This window comes from Scleropages formosus, chromosome 17 (genome assembly GCF_900964775.1).
Source record: "Scleropages formosus chromosome 17, fSclFor1.1, whole genome shotgun sequence".
Lineage (NCBI taxonomy): Eukaryota > Metazoa > Chordata > Actinopteri > Osteoglossiformes > Osteoglossidae > Scleropages > Scleropages formosus.
Genome location: NC_041822.1, coordinates 20603085 through 20621026, shown reverse-complemented (window position 1 = coordinate 20621026; position 17942 = coordinate 20603085). Strand labels below are relative to the sequence as shown.

At 43.9% G+C, this 17942-nt stretch overlaps 1 protein-coding gene across 1 annotated transcript in view; it reads left to right on the top strand.

Annotated features, from left to right (window-relative positions):
- The first annotated feature begins 618 nt into the window (after positions 1-618).
- Positions 619-17942, top strand: part of LOC108938122 (tenascin-like) — a 47954-nt gene continuing 30630 nt past the window's right edge. The window contains exons 1-3 of the mRNA XM_018758468.2: positions 619-961; positions 15779-16347; positions 16623-17936. Of these exons, the coding sequence (XP_018613984.2) occupies positions 15873-16347; positions 16623-17936 (1789 nt within the window). The 5' untranslated portion in view covers positions 619-961; positions 15779-15872. The remainder of the gene's footprint in view (positions 962-15778; positions 16348-16622; positions 17937-17942) is intronic.

The window sequence follows — 17942 nt, the reverse complement described above, 5'->3', positions numbered from 1 at the left end:
GCAAAGCACCCCAAGCAGGACTCGAACTCCAGACCCACCACACAGTGGGCCCTGGCCAGACCTGCTAAGCCACCGCACTCCCCCCGTACCTTTAAATGATACCGTAAAAATTATCTTACTGTCTAAAAGGGCAAATCACTGTAAGTAGGGTATTGGGCACTAGAGAGAAGAGTCAGCTAAATTATTAAACTATACATTCATCTGTCATTCATCTTTCACAACAATAATGCCCAATATGACAATGTAACATCTGTAAAAATTGCTGTTATCCAGCTATAATTATGTTCGTAAACAACAACAGATTTTTATGTGAAGTTCAGCATTTGATGGTATGGCGGTGAGCTCCTTGATCCTGGGCTTCAACTACTGACACCCTAGAGTCACATTCTCTTCCTGGATGTCCCCCTTTTCCTCTCTTTATCCATTTCCATCTCTTCCTCTCTCTTCCCTTTCCATCGTATCCAGCAGACTTAACCCAGTGGCATCCCATTTCAACCCTGGAGCTCACATCGGGGGGTGGTATTTAAAGCCCTAGGTGGGTGTGTGTGGGGGGTGGTCTGACCACAGGCTGTTAAAGCGAGGGGAATTCTCTCTCACTCCCTCTTTTGCTCACACGCTTGGCTCGGTCGTTCACTCTCAGCCTCTCTCCCTCCCGCTCCCCCTCCTTCTCTCTCTCGCGGCTGCCTTCTTCTCCAGGGCTCCAGCATCAGCAGCCTTCTAGGTATATGGAGTAGACAGACCCCAGAGCAGGAAGGACAGGACTGCCTGGAAGAGCAGTCATTGCCCTAAAGTGGCGTGACACAGGGAGACGCACAGAAGCGACTGCAAACCCCCCCCCAATTGTGACAGCTGATTTTTTTTTTTGGTCCCCCTTCCCAACCCAACTCTTGAGAATCATATCTCTTCAACTTATACTGTGGGATTCTTCAGTGGAGAGAGTGTTAAGAATTTGGCATAGAAGGTAAGTGTGTGTTTTGTGTGTGCATGTGTTTGTGTTTACTTGACATACTGCTTCATACGAAAAAAAATTTAATTGTCATAAAAGAAAATCATGTCTTTAATGTCTTGGACCAGTGAACTGGTTGATCTTAGAAAAAAGAGCTTTGACATTTACTTTAATACTGCAGACAATAGTCCATTCAGTATATTATCCTGTATTAATATCCCAATAAAAAAGTAATTTAGATTTCAACCAGCATTGCACTTTTAAGACACCATCAATGAACTGTGGACTTAATTAAATGAAGCATGCACACTTTGACAGTTTTAAGTTGATTTATTTAATATGCACTGCCCATTGAAACCGGGGACTGGCTCTGTCAGCCAGGCTCTTCTAATAGAATCAGAGACACTCAACACATTCATGTACATTGGCAAGAATCAACACTTTTGTCTGCGGCTCTTGGTTTTGTTTGAATGGGAGAGAGAGAGCGAGAGCAAGAGGGAGTTTTCAGGCCGTCCCCATGCCGCTGCCCCGCAGACTGCCGACGGGTGCCCATTATGGTTTTATGGGGGAACTTGTTAATATTTTGTGCATGCTCCAAACTGCCACTTCTGCATCCATGACTGAACATTTGTGTGGGTTTTCTTACAAGGTGGGCAGTCTGGTGTGTTTTTTGGAAGCTCTACATGTGTGAGAATGTCCGGGAAAGTGATTCACCGGGTTTGTGTTCAGCTGATGTGAGGAGAAAGCCAAGAAGGTCTACCTCATGGTGCCGCAAGTCAGCAGAAAGTGAACCTGGCATCCGGCAGCTGGACCGCATTAAGGCTTCGCTGTGATGGCCAATCCGGTGTTCGGGTCCATAATGAGAACCTGGTGGCATGTGCATATCTCGTCCACTGCCTGAGGTGGGAGAAAAGGGGGGTAGAATCTGCAGGTAGGGGGCAGTCAGGAGCTTCTCTAGATTACTGTGTGAAGAGATTACCCCTACACGCATGAGACAGTAAGATAATCGTTCATCTGGAGGGTCGGAAGAAGGGGATGGAGTCTTGCATTGAACTCATACAATTATAGATTCATTTAATTATTTGCAGTCTAGAAAATTATTAGTGCTGACAAAACTCCAAGGAATCACATCCATGTCCTTCCTCTCACTTGATACCAGTAGATTACCCTCATTTGTCCAACTTCATTGGTGTAAAAATAACTGTAAACACCTTTTCAATTCTTTTCATCTGCTGGTGTCTGGAAAATAAATCTGTGTCAATGTGTTGCTTAGTGGTCATCTTATTAAAAAGTCTTGACACGGGTCTAGAGGCAGTAGGTGGTGTAGTGGTTTGAGCTGCTGCCTTCCATATGAAGGACCTGGATTTCAAGGATCTGCTGTAGTACCATTGATCAAGGAACCTACTTTGAACTGATGCAGGTTAAATTACCCAGCTGTATAAAAGGGGAAATCAGTGTAAGTAGCTTATTACTGCAGCTTGCTTTGGTGAAGTCTTCACTAAATAAATCAGTGTTTTGCCTACCAATTTCTACGAATTGTTGTTGAATTTTGGAGCTGCCATTCATTGTATTCTCCCAGAAATTGTGAGTGTGCATGGATGCTTCATGACACCACTGCCATGTCTAGATGAACTGTTTGCTGAGAGGCTCATCGAAAAGATGAGCGAGAAATGACTCTTTATTTGGACAGCTGTTTTTTTCTGTCTGTCCTGTGCCTGGGGGTGTGAGGGGTGTGAGGGAGGAGTTGTGGAGTCAGGTGCTTGTCAATCTATTTGTTCACTTTGGGACATCTCTCTTGCGGTGAGGTCTTTTGCTCGGGCACAGAACCCAGAAATCCTCTTTGACTCCTTCCACTAAGTGTATGTTTTCTGAAAAATGCCCCTGTAAAAGATGTGTGCACAGAAGAGATGAGAGCAGGAAGTGCTGTTGGCTCAGAAGATCCGACAACTGGAAGTGACCCCTGCATGGCGTATAAAGGTTCATCTCCCCTCAGCAGCCCCAGCCCCACCCTCAGGCCTTTTTGACAATACCCAGACAGCCAGACGCAGCGCTGTGCATCGACCAGACGATTTATGCGCTGGTGAAGGGAGCCGTCAAATTAACAAAGATATCGACTGTGATAGCCAATTACTGAACACATTTTAATTTCTGACATGCTTGATTAGGTCGGAAACGCATTCATTTTGATTTCCAGTCTGGGTCTTTTTGGCTTTGAATGTGAGAGACTAATTTGATTTGAGTAAATGATTTACTTGCCGTGATGAAGTATATTTTCAGGGCTGTTAATAGTTCCATTGTTTAGCCTTACACGCTGTAAAAGTAATTAACATTTGAATACTGAATAAGGCACCCGTCGACAGGTAACAAAACAGGGGTGCCATCTGTCAAAGGAGAAAGTGAGTGCCCTATGGGTATTTACATCATATCCTGTCTGTTCCTGTTTGCCATCTGTTCCCGTTTAGAAATCAACACAAGTTTCCGACGTCTTTGAAACACAGTTGACCTCACCCATGATTGGCTTTGACCTTCAGTGTTTTGGTACGGTTCCGATGGCGGGTTGACTTTATAGCCACGTTTGCTCCCTGAAGGCCAGTCTTTGGTTACTCATCTCATTACTAACGACCATAATGACAAAGAGGTAAAAAAAAATCTCCTGCCATACAGGTAATGGTGAAGATAACTCCAACTGTCGCCAACTTCTGTTTCTCGGGGGGAGGTTTCGGATTTCCTGATGGCCCTTCAGGACCTGGGTGGAGTTTGGGTGACTGGGAGTGGGGAACTCTAGGAATCACTTTTGTGAAGTCAAGCATACATTACAGGATAGAGGGTGAGAATGGGTGGTGGTGGAGATGTGGGTCAGAGCAATCAGCCCATGTGAATGACACTGGATTGACCTTTTGCCATCTCTTCTGACCCCAGCATGTTGGAATGTGCCTTTCCACAACGTGGTCAGGACAAGACTGGCCTTCAGAGAGCTTGGAAAGATTTAAATTTGGAAATGGCAGGAAGGGGAGAAGCATAAACTGAGGGTGCCTGGGGTAGAAAGTAATTTACTCATGCAAATGTGTGAATTCATAGCTTCACCCATTTGGGTGCTGCAGCACACTGTTCGCCTTCATTGTGGAGAAGGCAAAACAGATGTTCTGAAATCAATGCCAAATCCTTCTTTTCACTTCCATGTGAGAACATTCCCCTTTTCTAGCCAGAAGGCATAAAGATGATGTGGGTTAATAACTTTAAAAAATACAGAAGCTTGTCGTGGATGTTGAAAGTTCGAATTCTGCCGTGAACTACATCAACCCCACATAGAGCCCATTATTCTTAATTGTGAGTGGATAAATCAAAAATTCTGACACTGTTTCTTAGAGATGGACACAGCAAGTGAAGTCTTGACAATTTCACATCCTATAACAGTAATTGCCAAGTAACAGAGGTTTTTATTAGAATTGTCTTTACATAATGAGTTATGGCCCAGCAAACCATAGGATTCCATGTCTCTGTTAGAATGTGATGTAGACTGCAGTTGTATCAGCTGCTTCTACAGAGGGATTTGACTTTGTTAGGCCAAGTTCATTGTGACCCTGATTCATTACTCTGGACTTATTCTTGTATTCCCACTCTTCAGTGATCCTTCACGATGCTGAGCCACCCAAGTGAAATTAGGACCAAGGGTAGGAAACCCTTCCAACACTGCTACTGAACAGATGTAAATCACCTGCCAGGGAACTTCCTGAGAACCCTACCTTAATGGGAGCACTATTGTTGACCACCAGGGCCAAATGAGAAAGCTATCTTTTCTCCATCAGTGTCATCAGTGACATGTTCCTCACCTTCCCAAGGGAAGGTGAAAGAAGTAAAAACTATTTCGCACCCCCGGAATGGGAGGAGTACAGTTATTTGACATACAGCCACCGAGAGCCAAACTACTGTTTCTCTCAGAAAAATAGCCCTTCAGTTTTCCAACATTATCCAGTCATTGCGTAGCTTGAATAAAATTTTTTTAATTTAAATCACCAGTACCATTTCCAAATGTATGCTTAAAAAGACTTCAGAAAAACTACTCAAAATAGTCTCCAGTACAATGCAAGTGATCTCTGTCTAATAAGACGTGGTGTACATATGAGTCTGCCTTTGTACTTAACCTTACCGGTGGATAATGTTAAGTCTTGGAGGGAAATTACTTGAAAGATATCATACTTCTTGACTTGTACTTAATCGAACCAAAATCCTAAAGGAGGCTGAGGAAGTGATACCGGTTGCCTGTCAAGTCTCCCACACAGCAAATCTTTAATGACCTTCAGGAAGCTGTTTTGACAAATCAGGTTTTGTGGGTATCCCGGAGAAGACACCTTGGGCTAGGTTAAGGACCAGTGAAACAGAGTCTCAATCTAGCTATCCCCTAAAGAGTACTGTAAAGGTTAGGTGGTGTGGGGATATGGAGTGGCATTTATATATGTTGTATGATCCAAGGAAGGGTGGGAGGCAGGTAGTGGGTGGAAAAGATCAATTTACAGTTCCGCATGCTGGAACGGTGAGATTAATAAGTTAGGAGGTCTCCATTCTTGGAGAAATAATGAAGAGCAGTTCTATCTCCCTATCAGCCCAGGCAATTTTTTTAGACAAACCCCTACATGGGGTTTCAAGTCATCAAGTCCAGAAAAAGTAGGCAGAAAAACTGACGGGTTGCTTATCAAAAAACTGATGGAGCAGCATTATTACAATAAATTCTCCATGTTGTAAATGGAATGTGCTGCGGGTGGAAAATCAAGCTCTTTTTGTCTCCATCTGGTCATCAGAATCTCTTAAATCTCCTTATCCCCTCTCAAATCAGGAGTGCTCACCTTTGGCATTGTCAGCATGTGAAATACCATCTCTCTGAGAGGTCGTCAGACCTTAACCACCCTTATCAGATGTGAACACACTAGGAGACTTGTCAGAGCACACTCATTCTCCAGTCACTAAATATCAACGAAGGACATTTATGCTCATGAAACCTATCCTTTCTGGAAAGTGCTGGAAAAAAAACCCTAATAGGCCTCTATCGCTGCCGTACAAGAAATGGTGTGTTTCTCTATAGAAGAAAGAAAATTCCTGTTCAAGTTTTAATCTGGCATTGAAAAAATAGACACCTTTCTACTTATTACATTTGTTTGAATTGTGTTTTAATGTACTTTATACCATTGTTTAATTCACAAAATAGATCAAAAGACCTAATATTAAAGACCTGCTTTTTTTATTCAGAACATGAACCAGAGCCATGTTCCTGCCATGCATTTTATTCTATATTCATTATTACAAAAATAAATAAGCAAAATATGAACATAAGACATAAGAGTAAACAGTCTTTTTGAATTTGCTTCGTGTGATTCTGGCTGCGGTTGCATGTTGAATGTATAAATGAAAAACATTCTTTAAACATGTATGATGTTTACTTTCTTGAGCTACCACAGCTGGGATTTACAGCTGAATTTTCTTCAAAAAGAAACAACGCCTAGGGAAACTGGAGGCCTTTGGTGTTTACAGCTGAGGCTTGGTTTTTCATAGCATTTTGGAACTTTTTAATCTTGCAGACATTGGAAGGTCTGCTTTTACCTCATTTCGGCTCCCAATCAATGGGGTGAACAATGGTTGTGCAGGTTAGACAAGGCACCCCGTGGAACTCCATCATGGGCCATCAGCCTATACTTACAGCAATTTGAACAGCGGCAGTCATTTAAGTTGTGATTCTGGGCCCTTGCTGCTCTGCTGGTATTCATTGCCATGCCCCCTTGCACCTCCTACCTGTCCAACCACCTTTGTGATTCTTTGACCAACATTGCATGCAACACACGGAATAATTCAATGGCCACTTCTTCCAGCGATGCTTTTAAAATCCAATTTAAAGGCATCCTCAGTCACCCCGGGAGTGCTGGATGAGCTTTCTCCCCACCGAGGGCACAAGTGAGCGATGAAGAGAGCGTCGCACAGAGAGTATTATGCAGGAACCAGCCAGTCACGGCGATAACCCAGAAACCCATTTGTGAGCCGAGATGCATGACCAAAGCACACAGCAGCCCATCGATCCCCCCTTCCTGCAGCGGGAGCATCTCAGAAGTCACCCAGGAAATACATTTCTGCATTTGATGATTATATAGGTTACACCTATTGGCTGCGTCTTGACAGTTCACTCACTTGCTATCTCCCCCTCACTTAATGACCTTGCATATGCACAGATCAATACACAGCGCCAAGGAGAGCAAGATATGAAACATCCATTAAGATTTATATATAGGTTAATAAATATACAGTTTTTCTCTCAGAATCAATGTAGAATTTAGATTATTTATTTATTTTTTTTTTACTCTGAGGGAATTACTGTACCAGAAGAAGACAGACAAAAGATTTTCCACCCTTTGTTCTACATCACTTTTGAAGAAAGCTGATAGGGCTCATTCTGCATCCAGCTTTGAGAGAAGCCATAAGGGACTGGACATCTCCTTTTTTCTGGAACACTTGATGGTGAAAGGATCCTCCAAATGATTCCAAACCCAGAACCCAATTGCTTAGCGGTAAGATACTTGAAGGCGACCGATATTAGTCAAAGAAGTCGATTACGTTTTTACAGTGAGTGACCTACAAAGCTAAGTACTCTGTGTGATTCCACAGAGGACACACCCAAATGGACTCCTCCTCTCCTCTTTAATATGCCAGCCTGGGATGCTCCAGTCACTGACTAGTTATTGCTTTTCCAAATCAAACAGGGCAGCGCAATCCATTTCTCATCTTATTTGTCTAACTGTTACTCAACAGGCAGAGCTGTGGCCCCATCTTGTCCTCATGACCTCAATCTTGAACAATCCTCTTAAATTTCAATTTCAAATGTAACCTTTATTTAACCAGGAAAGGTCAATTCTAATTTAGAGAGATAACCTTTGGTGAAAATGTGTTTGGTCACAAAGTTGAACATTAACAGCATGCCACTGACACAGCTATTTTCATTCGTACGGTCCTGGGCGATTGAGAACGCTTGATGCTTTTCTTGATTCATCATCGGTCTTGTCTGTGTTCAAAGCCAGAAAAATTGATTTGAATCCACTGAGGTCAGTTTTCACACTCTGAACGTTAGCATTTAACTCTGCGTTTGCAATAAACACCTTTATGCTTCATCATGTGCTGTCTAGACAGATGTCCAAAAACAATGACTTCACTCAGCACAATGCGAGACCCACTTAATATATATAGAGGGACTCCTAAGACATGAGCTCATGCTGAAAATATAGCCTTGTCATCAATCATGAAATGACCATTCAAAGGAGCGCTGGTTTTGCAGAGCCGCAGTGGAAAAGAAGAGCTGGGAAAGCCATCAAGGGCACGCAGGGTTCTAACTCCCCAGTTTCCGGTGAAACTTAAGCCTTCCCACACCAGAAGGGCCAGACGGTGCACCGAGCCACGGTCAGACTCCAAAAAAGCCGATAGAGCAGATCTTTTTTCTCCAACCCAGTAAATCCACGCTGGGACCGTCTTCTACGTGCTCCTGTCATCTTAAGGAATGAACAAATTTTCAAGAATGTGATAGAGACATAAGTTTGGGGTTGGTCATGGCCAGAGCTGGGACACAGCTACTCTGCCAACAGTCTGTCACCACTTTATCTCCAGTGAGCGCTCTCTCTCGGTGCAGTTCTTTCATACTGTTATTTTTTGCTCACCTAACACCTGCTTCCAAAACGACGTGCAGTTCTACCGCTTTAATTAACTGGATATGTAACTGGAGCAGTCTAGGGTAAGCACCTTGCTCAAAGATCTTATAGCAGAGCCCGTGCACCAGTAACCTTCATATTGGAAGTCTGTGCCCTCAACCACCAAGAGTCAAATTGAGGCAGGAGAACAAAAGCACAGTTCATTTTCTGCATCTTATTCTCGCTACTACAGATGATACGTGTTTTAACAAGTGCTCAGCCTTTATGTGGAACCCCATGTATCGGTTTAGCACCCATTTTTGAGTTTTCTTCTCTACTCTTCATGTTCTGACACATGGTTCTCATGAACAGTAGATTGACAAGAAAATAAATAAAACTGCCTCAACATTCAAGACCTCCACTGAATAAATCTATTCAAGGAATGGGGTACTTCCCCAACAAGCTTATTCAGGTGAAACTCAGTGCTCTCATCTTATGAAGTACCTTCTGCCTCTTTACTGCGAAAATTCTATTCTAGAGCTCCATATCCCCCACCTGTCAATCATCTTCAAAGATCTGACAAGTAATGCAGGACAAACACACCTCGTGCCGTGGGACACAGTACGGAACACAAGGTATAAATGGCAGCTACCACAGCATCTCTCATGAAAATTTGATTTCTCTTCAATGCGTGCAGCAAATTTTACAACTCCAGGTTGCAATTACTCCAGAGTGTACTGATGGCCTCTCTGCTGAAACCATGTCCACAATCCCATACCGATGGCCTGTCAATCAGAAGAAATAACACACAACAGGGTTCAGATTGCACCTTATAAAATGTAAGCACTTTTACTTGTCGTACTGTAACCATAAGCTCTAACGAAGAAAGCAAAGATTTAAAAAGGAGCACAGCTGCTTTTATTAAAATGCCAGAGATGCACTAGTTAAAAAAATACCCTAGCTTTTAATATATCTTCCCTTTAAGAAAGGAAGCAAGTTAAATAATGAATTATTTGTTACAGCAACTAATATACATCTATGCCATTGTTATAAATTTTCTGTAGAACTGAGAGCGTCATATCCACTTCGTGTAGCGTCCAGACAAAAGTTTGACACGGAAGCGTGTTACTGTTACGTCCGAACAAGGATGAAAAGTAAAATGATCCCATGTGCGGAGTGTATTGATAAGTGCAGTGTGAAAACTGTAAAGTACCGGGTAGAGGTGAAACAATGAACGCGGTACAAGGAGACACACAGTTTATTTTCAGACAGGTGAAAAGTGAAACACAAATCTGTGAGTAGGACTTGAACATGAAGCTGTGACGAAATACTGGATTGGAACCATGGGCCTAGACAGGAGCACGAAAGGCAGGAGTAGACAGGACAGGTGCTCGGGACTGGAACATAAACACCTCTGGGACAAGATTTGGGAAACAGGTAATTAAAGTTTGCCAAGAGATCACAATGAAATGCTGATTAAGAATCTATAATCTATCCAGGGCTGCTTGCTCCTTTTATACCTCACTAACCACCAGATTACGCACAGGTGCTTGGGTCTGGGGTAGTGGCACTGAGTGGCGCCTCCTCTGGCCCATAGGGGTATTGTCCCTGTGGATCATGACGATTAGTTAAAACGGGAGATTTTGAGTAAAGTTTAAAATGTAGTATTTCTGTTCACCTGGTTGCTTTTTCTTGGAGATGTTCTTGATTTAACGGTATGAAAAAGAACAAGACAGAATGAATGTGCATTTATGAGTGTGTGTGGGAATGGGGGTCCAGCAGAAGATACTATTTCTTTATTTATGAGCCTTATAAAACAATAATTATATAGTGTATCTTTCTCGACTACTGACAGTAAATTTTTAACATAGATCACTTTTTGACATGAAAATTGGAAAAAAATTGGACAAAGTAAAGAAATATGTATTTGTTTAGAGAAAATGCTCACTGTGGACTGGCTAGTATTTCAGTGTAAGAAAGAATGCAGAGATGGAGTGAGTGGTGCTTATTACAAGCTCTGTTTGGACGTGCCAGATATAATGAGGAGAGAAGCTGTTTATATGTCACAGAGAAAAAATAATCACCATTTCTTCTGACTCTGAAATAGTCCTGGAGGGGTGGAATTGTCACTTTGTGGAAAATCTTCTACTAAACGAATAAGTGCAAATGCGAAAACGAACAACCGCATTTTGCCGGCCCACATTTTAAAGCCTTTATTGTGAGCTGTAACTTCATGTTGTTCCACTCATATAACTCGGGAAATTGACTGAACTTAGTTTCAAAGTAAATATTGAGTAGAACAAAGCATTAGTTACATAACAGCAATTAGCGAGGTACAGTATAAAATAAAACCAAAAAAAACAAGAAAGTTTTGTGATGTGGATGGATTAATGGATAAATCCTGGACCTAAAATGAGAATTTCTGAAATTTAAACCTCACAAGAGGCACTATGGCTGTACAGTCTAGCCAGGAGCTCAACCTGGATAGTACCTATAAATATTTTAATTTATAAAGGAATAAGATCGAGATGGCCCAGTGAAACGTGATATGGAGCTGACTGGATGCTAAACAGGTCAATGGTGTAATAACTAAAGAATGAGGTTATATTCAGGAAGATCATCTTTTTTTCTCTAAAGGTCAAAATTGGAAATGCTAGGAAACAGACTGTAAAATCATCCTAAGGAAAGACCTTATAAGTACCCCAGAGTGAATTTCACAATGCCAGTTTTGCTTTGTGTATTTCTCAAAACTACATCTCACCAAGCTATTATATTATGAAGCCATATATAGCATTTGATGTGTTTTCATTTGAACTGATATCTTGTGATATGTGAAAGTGTGTGTCTAACCTGAGCATAGTCAGTCAGTGTAGAATATTCACTGTTTCCACTGAGAGAGTACAATGTTTTGTTTTGTGTCATTGTGGGATGAAGGTTATTATTATTATTATTATTATTATTATTATTATTGTTGTTGTTGAGTATGTCAGTGATGAATACCAGATGGTTTAGGGGTCAGAGCTGCTGCCTTTTACTCAAAGGACCCAGGTTTGAAATCAACCTTCTGCCGTAGTACCCTCAATAAAAGAACTTACAATGATTTATTCCACTAAGATATACCTTGCTGCATACGTAGGTGAATCACTGTAAGTCTCTTTAGATGAAAATGTTATCTCAACAACTCATGATAGTTAATAAATCAACTCAGGGCTTCAACAGAGATTCAAACCTAAGTCTTTCAATAGCAAGGCAAAGGCCCAAACCACTAAGCCACCAGCTGAACCACTGATGTAATTTCTATCTCAGAATTCATCATTTATTACTAGGCCAAAACATGACAAATGCGCACACTGGTGAGCTGAGCATTCGTGCCGTTTCCTTGCTAGGCGCTGCTGGATAAACCAAATTTGCGCAAGTCGTCTTGTTACTTGAAGCTTTTAGAAGCTTGAAACGTTGAAGCTTCTATATCAAGCAAATAGCAAATAAACTCCAGTGGGGCACATCAGAAAACTGGCCTCGTGTTTTCGGGCAGGTGTTTGTGTCGGCTGCCAACTGCCTTATTCGCAGTCTGATAGGTTGGAGCGAGTTGTGAAAACGTATATATACAGCGCTGTCAGACTATGGCTTGTTTTCTTGCAAACACGGGTGACGGGCATTACCTTCGTAAAAAGCTCCCGACAAGTCGTTTGGAAGCCAACAGCAGGAGGAGTCAGCTTTTTTTCAGTTTCCCACGCTGAAAACGAGCTTCTTTCCCAGTGTTTTAATTATTCGATTGTCTAGTCTATCTGAACGTTGGTCCCGCCTCCAAGAGCCTCAGTGTGTTCGAGACGCTGCGCTAAGTTCTTTCTGGATTCTTCCGTTTACACCTCTTGGCCGTTGGTGCTTTATAAATTCTGCTGCGGGACCCGTATTATTTTTCTTTTTAATTATTACTGCTCCCATCGTGCTCACAAAGAGCTGCTCTCTGCCCCTCAGAAGCCCCTCTCCTTAGGAGGGGAGCCAGCCTTCCCGAGTGGAAAAGCCGGCCATCCATCCAGAACTAAATCCTAGTAGCGATTCAATGCAATTTTCCGGTTATTTTGTTGATTCAATCCCTGGTCTGTGATGCTGGGGCTCCGAGGGGGAGTGGGTTGGGGGTCTAGGGTGATCATTTTCAGGCCCCCTTCATTTCGTTCCACCCTGGGGGGTACAGGACCCAGTGCTCCCCTAACAGGGGCGACTCCAGGCTCCCACATGGCATCCATCACGGGTCCACTCATCCCTGGCTGTCTAATCGGGGCCGTGGGATCCAGTTCACCGGGGGCTCATCTGCCTGGTTGGACATGGGGGGGCTGTCACCGTCTGCTAATCACACATAGGATGAGGGTCAGGAGACAGAGCAGCTCCCTAGAGAAAAGCACCTGTAAGCAGCCACGCAAAGCCGCAGTCTGTCACCCCAGTGGGGTGGGAGTCACAGCAACTGCCCTCTCCTGCCTCTTTGTTCTATAGGCTCACCCAGGCCCCATCTGCCTCTGGCCAGACCCTAGATCTCCCTCCAGGCCTGGGGCAATTTCCGTGCATGCAAGCGCTTATGGCACCAGTGCATCAGAGCCCTTTCCAGGTGATATCCTGGGTCACTGCATCACAGCAGAAAGCTAAAAGGGCCCCTCTTTTCCTGCTTATATCTCAAATAATTTCCATCTACTCTGAGTTTCTGTTTGTGTACGTCACTACAAATGTGGGAGCCTCGCGAGTCGATCTTTTCTAACAGTAAGGTTTGTGTGTTCAGTTATTGCGAAATAAAAAGTGAACAGAAATTAATTTAAAACACATTACATTTATACATTTGTACCCAAGTGTACCACCCTTTGTTTTGGCATGAGCTGTTTACAGTGTCTCATGAGGAAACATTCAAATATAATAGCTGTCATTCACTTCATTCCTCCTAGCAGCAGTAAAAGAGGGGTAGCTGGTAGCCTAGTGGTTAAAGCTGCTGTATTTGGACCCACAGGTTCAAATCTCACCTCCAGTTGTAGTAGCCTTGAGCAAGATACTTACCCTGAATGCTCCAGTATAATTATCCATCTGTATAAATGGGTAAATAATTGTAAGTTGCTTTATAGAAAAGTGTCTGGCAACTGAATAGATGTAAAGAAATTTGACTGTGAAAATAATATGTGCATATGGAACTTCCATGCAAATGGTACTGCGAGTAGTGCTGCTGTCTCACAGCGCCTGAGTGGTGTGAGAGGACATGGGTTCGATCCCTGTTCAGTCTGTGTGGGGTTTGCATCTTTTCCCGTGTCTGTGTGGGTTTCCTCTGGGTGCTCTGGTTTCCTCCCACACTCAAAAGACATGCTGTTCAAGTTCACCCATAGTGTGTGGGTGACAGAGAGAGTGTGTTCCACTGATGTATGGATGAGTGACCCAGTGTAAGTGGTGTATCTAGCAGAGTAAGTCAATGTGGTGAATAAGGTGTGTGGGCTGATGACACTACACAGAGTTCATTGGAAGTTGCTTTGGAAAAAAGCATCTGCTAAATAAATAAATGTAAATAAACCTTGGCTAGGATGCAACAGGGCAGTAGGTAGTGCAGTGGTTAGAACCACTGCCTTGAAGCAGAGCACTTGGGTTTCAATCCCTACTACTGTTGTACCCTTGAATTGGACTGATGCAGTTAAGAAAAATGAATCAAGCAGCCACTGTCTTGGGTAAACCACTGTACATAGTTTAGTATAGAAAACCTGTTTGGTTTGGGTGAATGTCTCAGTTAAAGAATAGTTGATCATGTAATATGAGTCCTTCACAAAGACATGAGAAGATATATTAAAGTCAGGACAAGGAAAACAATAGATTAGTCTCCCTGTTTGTCCTCATACTCGGTGGAAGGGAGACATTTCATGCGTAGGTTCAAGGCAAACGTGCATCCTGTTTGTTAGCGGAAAACCTGCATCAGAGAGGACGGCATGTAGAGAAGGTGCTGAAAAATGCATTGGGCGGATCTGCAGTGGAGTTCAAAGCCAGGCGCTTTTAATTGTGTGCTTCTTACAAGGCAAAGCGCTGGTGTGCTTGCAATTAGCCAAAAAGTGCCAATTTAACTGTCAGAAAACCAGGTTGCCCCTGCTGTTCCAGTCTCGTGGAAAGAAAAAAAAAAAATCTTCTATCTTTACGATCTCATGCCTTTATTGTTCCTGGTCAGGCGCTCTCATAAAAATAAGGGAAACAGAACTCCTTCTCTTTGTTTTATGCCATTGTAATATTGCATCTTACCAAATAATTATAGTTAAAGGATGTGTGGACAAAACGAATTAAGAGGTTCATTGATGAAGTCATTTCTGATGTCTAGGAACCCTCTTGAGAGGGAGATCAAAGACAAGATGGTATTTTTTACAGCTACTTTCATCTGTAACATCTAATTTCAGGTCCTTTTTTTAAACTCACCAGAATCCCTGGGAAAAGTGTGTTTCCTGAGTTTTATGAAGGTTGAAGTTACTAAATGACATAGAGACCAGACCAACAAACACCACTCAAAGACAGCAGACTTATTTATCCACAGTAGGGGGATCCCATGGATGTCAACAGTCTGCAGAAGTAGCATGAATGTCCTCCTTGTAGCACCATCAGTGTCATTTTAAACTACTACTAAGGGTTTCTGGCTTTCCAGAACTGCACGAGTTACACATACCCTACAATGGCTACTTCTCATGAAAGGAATCAGCAAAACTTGAGCTCCAATACATGATGCCACACTTTTATTTCCACAACATATCTTTTGAGAAATGGAGAGTTGGACTTTCATCTTCAGAGAATCCATGTTCGAACCAGCTCCCAGATCTAACCAGGTTGCCACAAGACAACTTGAAACTTAATATGTCACAAGCTATAGAAGGTGTTTTCCTTTGACTGACAAGTCCTAGCATTGCTTGTTCTCTATACAGGAAATGATTTCACCTCCCCAACCAATATGTTTTTTTTCCTTCGCTTTATAGACACTGAAGAATGTGGAAAATTATGCTGTCATTGGTCCGCAACTTATCCTTGTCTTGTGTAGACTTGTACATTAATTACATGAATAAATGTTCTGAGCAATACATTAAACAAATGTTTTTGAAATGAACCTTTTCCTCTCTGCCTGTTATGGCCATATATTTATATTTTTTCCTTCCTCTAATTCATATGATGAATCTTCTCTTAACAGGAAACAAAAGACTCCCCCCATCTCTGTTAGGTTTAATTTGAATTCCTCTTAGCCTGCACATCACACAAGCAGGAACCAGTGAGAAGTGGTCAATATGGGGAAGGGGATTCTACTCCTGAGCCTGGTGGCTACAGCTCTACTGCTCCAGCTCTCCACCGCCGGTCTTGTGAAGAGGGTGATCCGTCACCGGCGGGAGACCCTGGCATCCCAGACTGCGGAGAATGTCACTCTCCCCAGTCCAGATCAGCCAGTGGTGTTCAACCATGTCTACAACATTAATGTCCCCTCTGGATCTGCATGCTCTGTGGACCTTGACTCTCCTGGTGGGGCAGAGCTAAAGTCCAAGACAATGCCGTCAGACCTGCATGCCACTGAGCACACCTTGGATGGTGAGAATCAGATTGTCTTTACCCACCGCATAAACATCCCACGGCAAGCCTGTGGCTGCAAGAATGACCTCCCAGAGCTGAAGGAGCTCCTGAACCGGATAGAGATGCTGGAGGCAGAGGTGTCCAACCTGAGGGAGCACTGTACCAATGGAGCCGGATGCTGCGGAGCTCCAGCTATAGGTAGGCAAAGGACATGCTTGGGCTTCAAATCATGTACTTTCACTCAATTCACATGGAAAACATGTGTGATGTCACATTGAGTTCATTTGCTGTTGTAATCCAGTGTGAACAGACACATTTGGTTGCCATTTTTGACTCCAAGTGCAATTAGCTGTGTCATCTGCACTGTGAACATTAAGAGGCTCTCTTTGCAGGTGCAGTTCTTCTCTGTTTTTTGCATTCATGAATGAAAGCAGTTCCCTGAGCATTCACTGATGAATTTTGTCCTTTCCAAGGTGAGATTGGGACCAAGCCCTACTGTAATGGCCATGGTAACTACAGCACAGACACCTGTAGCTGCCTCTGTGAGTCAGGTTGGAAGGGGCCAAACTGTACAGAGCCTGAGTGCCCCAATGACTGCCAGGACCAGGGTCGCTGCGTGGATGGCCAATGCATCTGCTTCGAGGGCTTTGCAGGCGAAGACTGCAGTATCGAGGTGTGCCCCGTGGACTGCGGTGAGAACGGCCAGTGCATTGATGGAGTCTGCATTTGCGCCGATGGCTTCACCGGGGACGACTGCTCCCAAACCAGCTGCCTGAACAACTGCCTCGGCCGAGGCCGCTGCGTGGATGATGACTGCATCTGTGAGGAGCCCTGGACAGGATTTGACTGCTCTGAGCTCATCTGCCCCAATGACTGCTACGATCGCGGCCGTTGCGTCAATGGCACCTGTTATTGTGATGATGGCTTCACTGGCGAGGACTGCGGTGAGCTCACCTGCCCGAGCAACTGCAACAATCGTGGCATCTGTGTAGATGGCAAGTGTGTCTGCAGTGCAGGCTACACTGGTGAAGACTGCTCTAAACTGACCTGTCCCAACAACTGCAACGAGAGGGGCCACTGCTTCAACGGGATGTGCGTCTGTGACCCAGGCTACCAGGGTGATGACTGTGGAGAGTTATCGTGCCCAGAAAACTGCAACAACCGGGGGCGTTGCGTGGATGGCCAGTGCGTCTGCGATATTGGGTTCCAAGGTGAGGACTGTGGAGAGCTCTCTTGCCCCAACAACTGCCTCAACCGAGGCCGTTGTGTCAATGGACAATGTGTGTGCGAGGAGGGCTTCGCCGGAGAAGACTGCAGCATCCGAACCTGCCCCAATGACTGCTACGGCCGGGGAGAGTGCATGGAGGGGAAATGTGTGTGCTATGCCGGCTTCACGGGCCACGACTGCAGTGAGCTGACTTGTCCCAATGACTGCATGAACCGGGGCCGGTGCGTTGATGGCCAGTGTGTCTGCGATGAGGGCTTCACAGGGGATGATTGCAGCGAGAAGACCTGCCCCAACAATTGCCTCAACCGGGGTGACTGTGTAGATGGTACGTGTGTCTGCTGGGAGAGCTATGCTGGAGAGGACTGCTCCGAGCTCACGTGCCCAGGAAACTGCAACGACAGGGGACGCTGCCTCAATGGGATCTGTATCTGCGATGAGGGCTTTGTGGGAGATGACTGCGGAGAGCTGGGATGCCCCAACAATTGCCATGAGCGTGGACACTGTGTGGCTGGCCAGTGCGTGTGTGATGAAGGCTACATCAGCGAGGACTGTTCTGAAGGTAAGA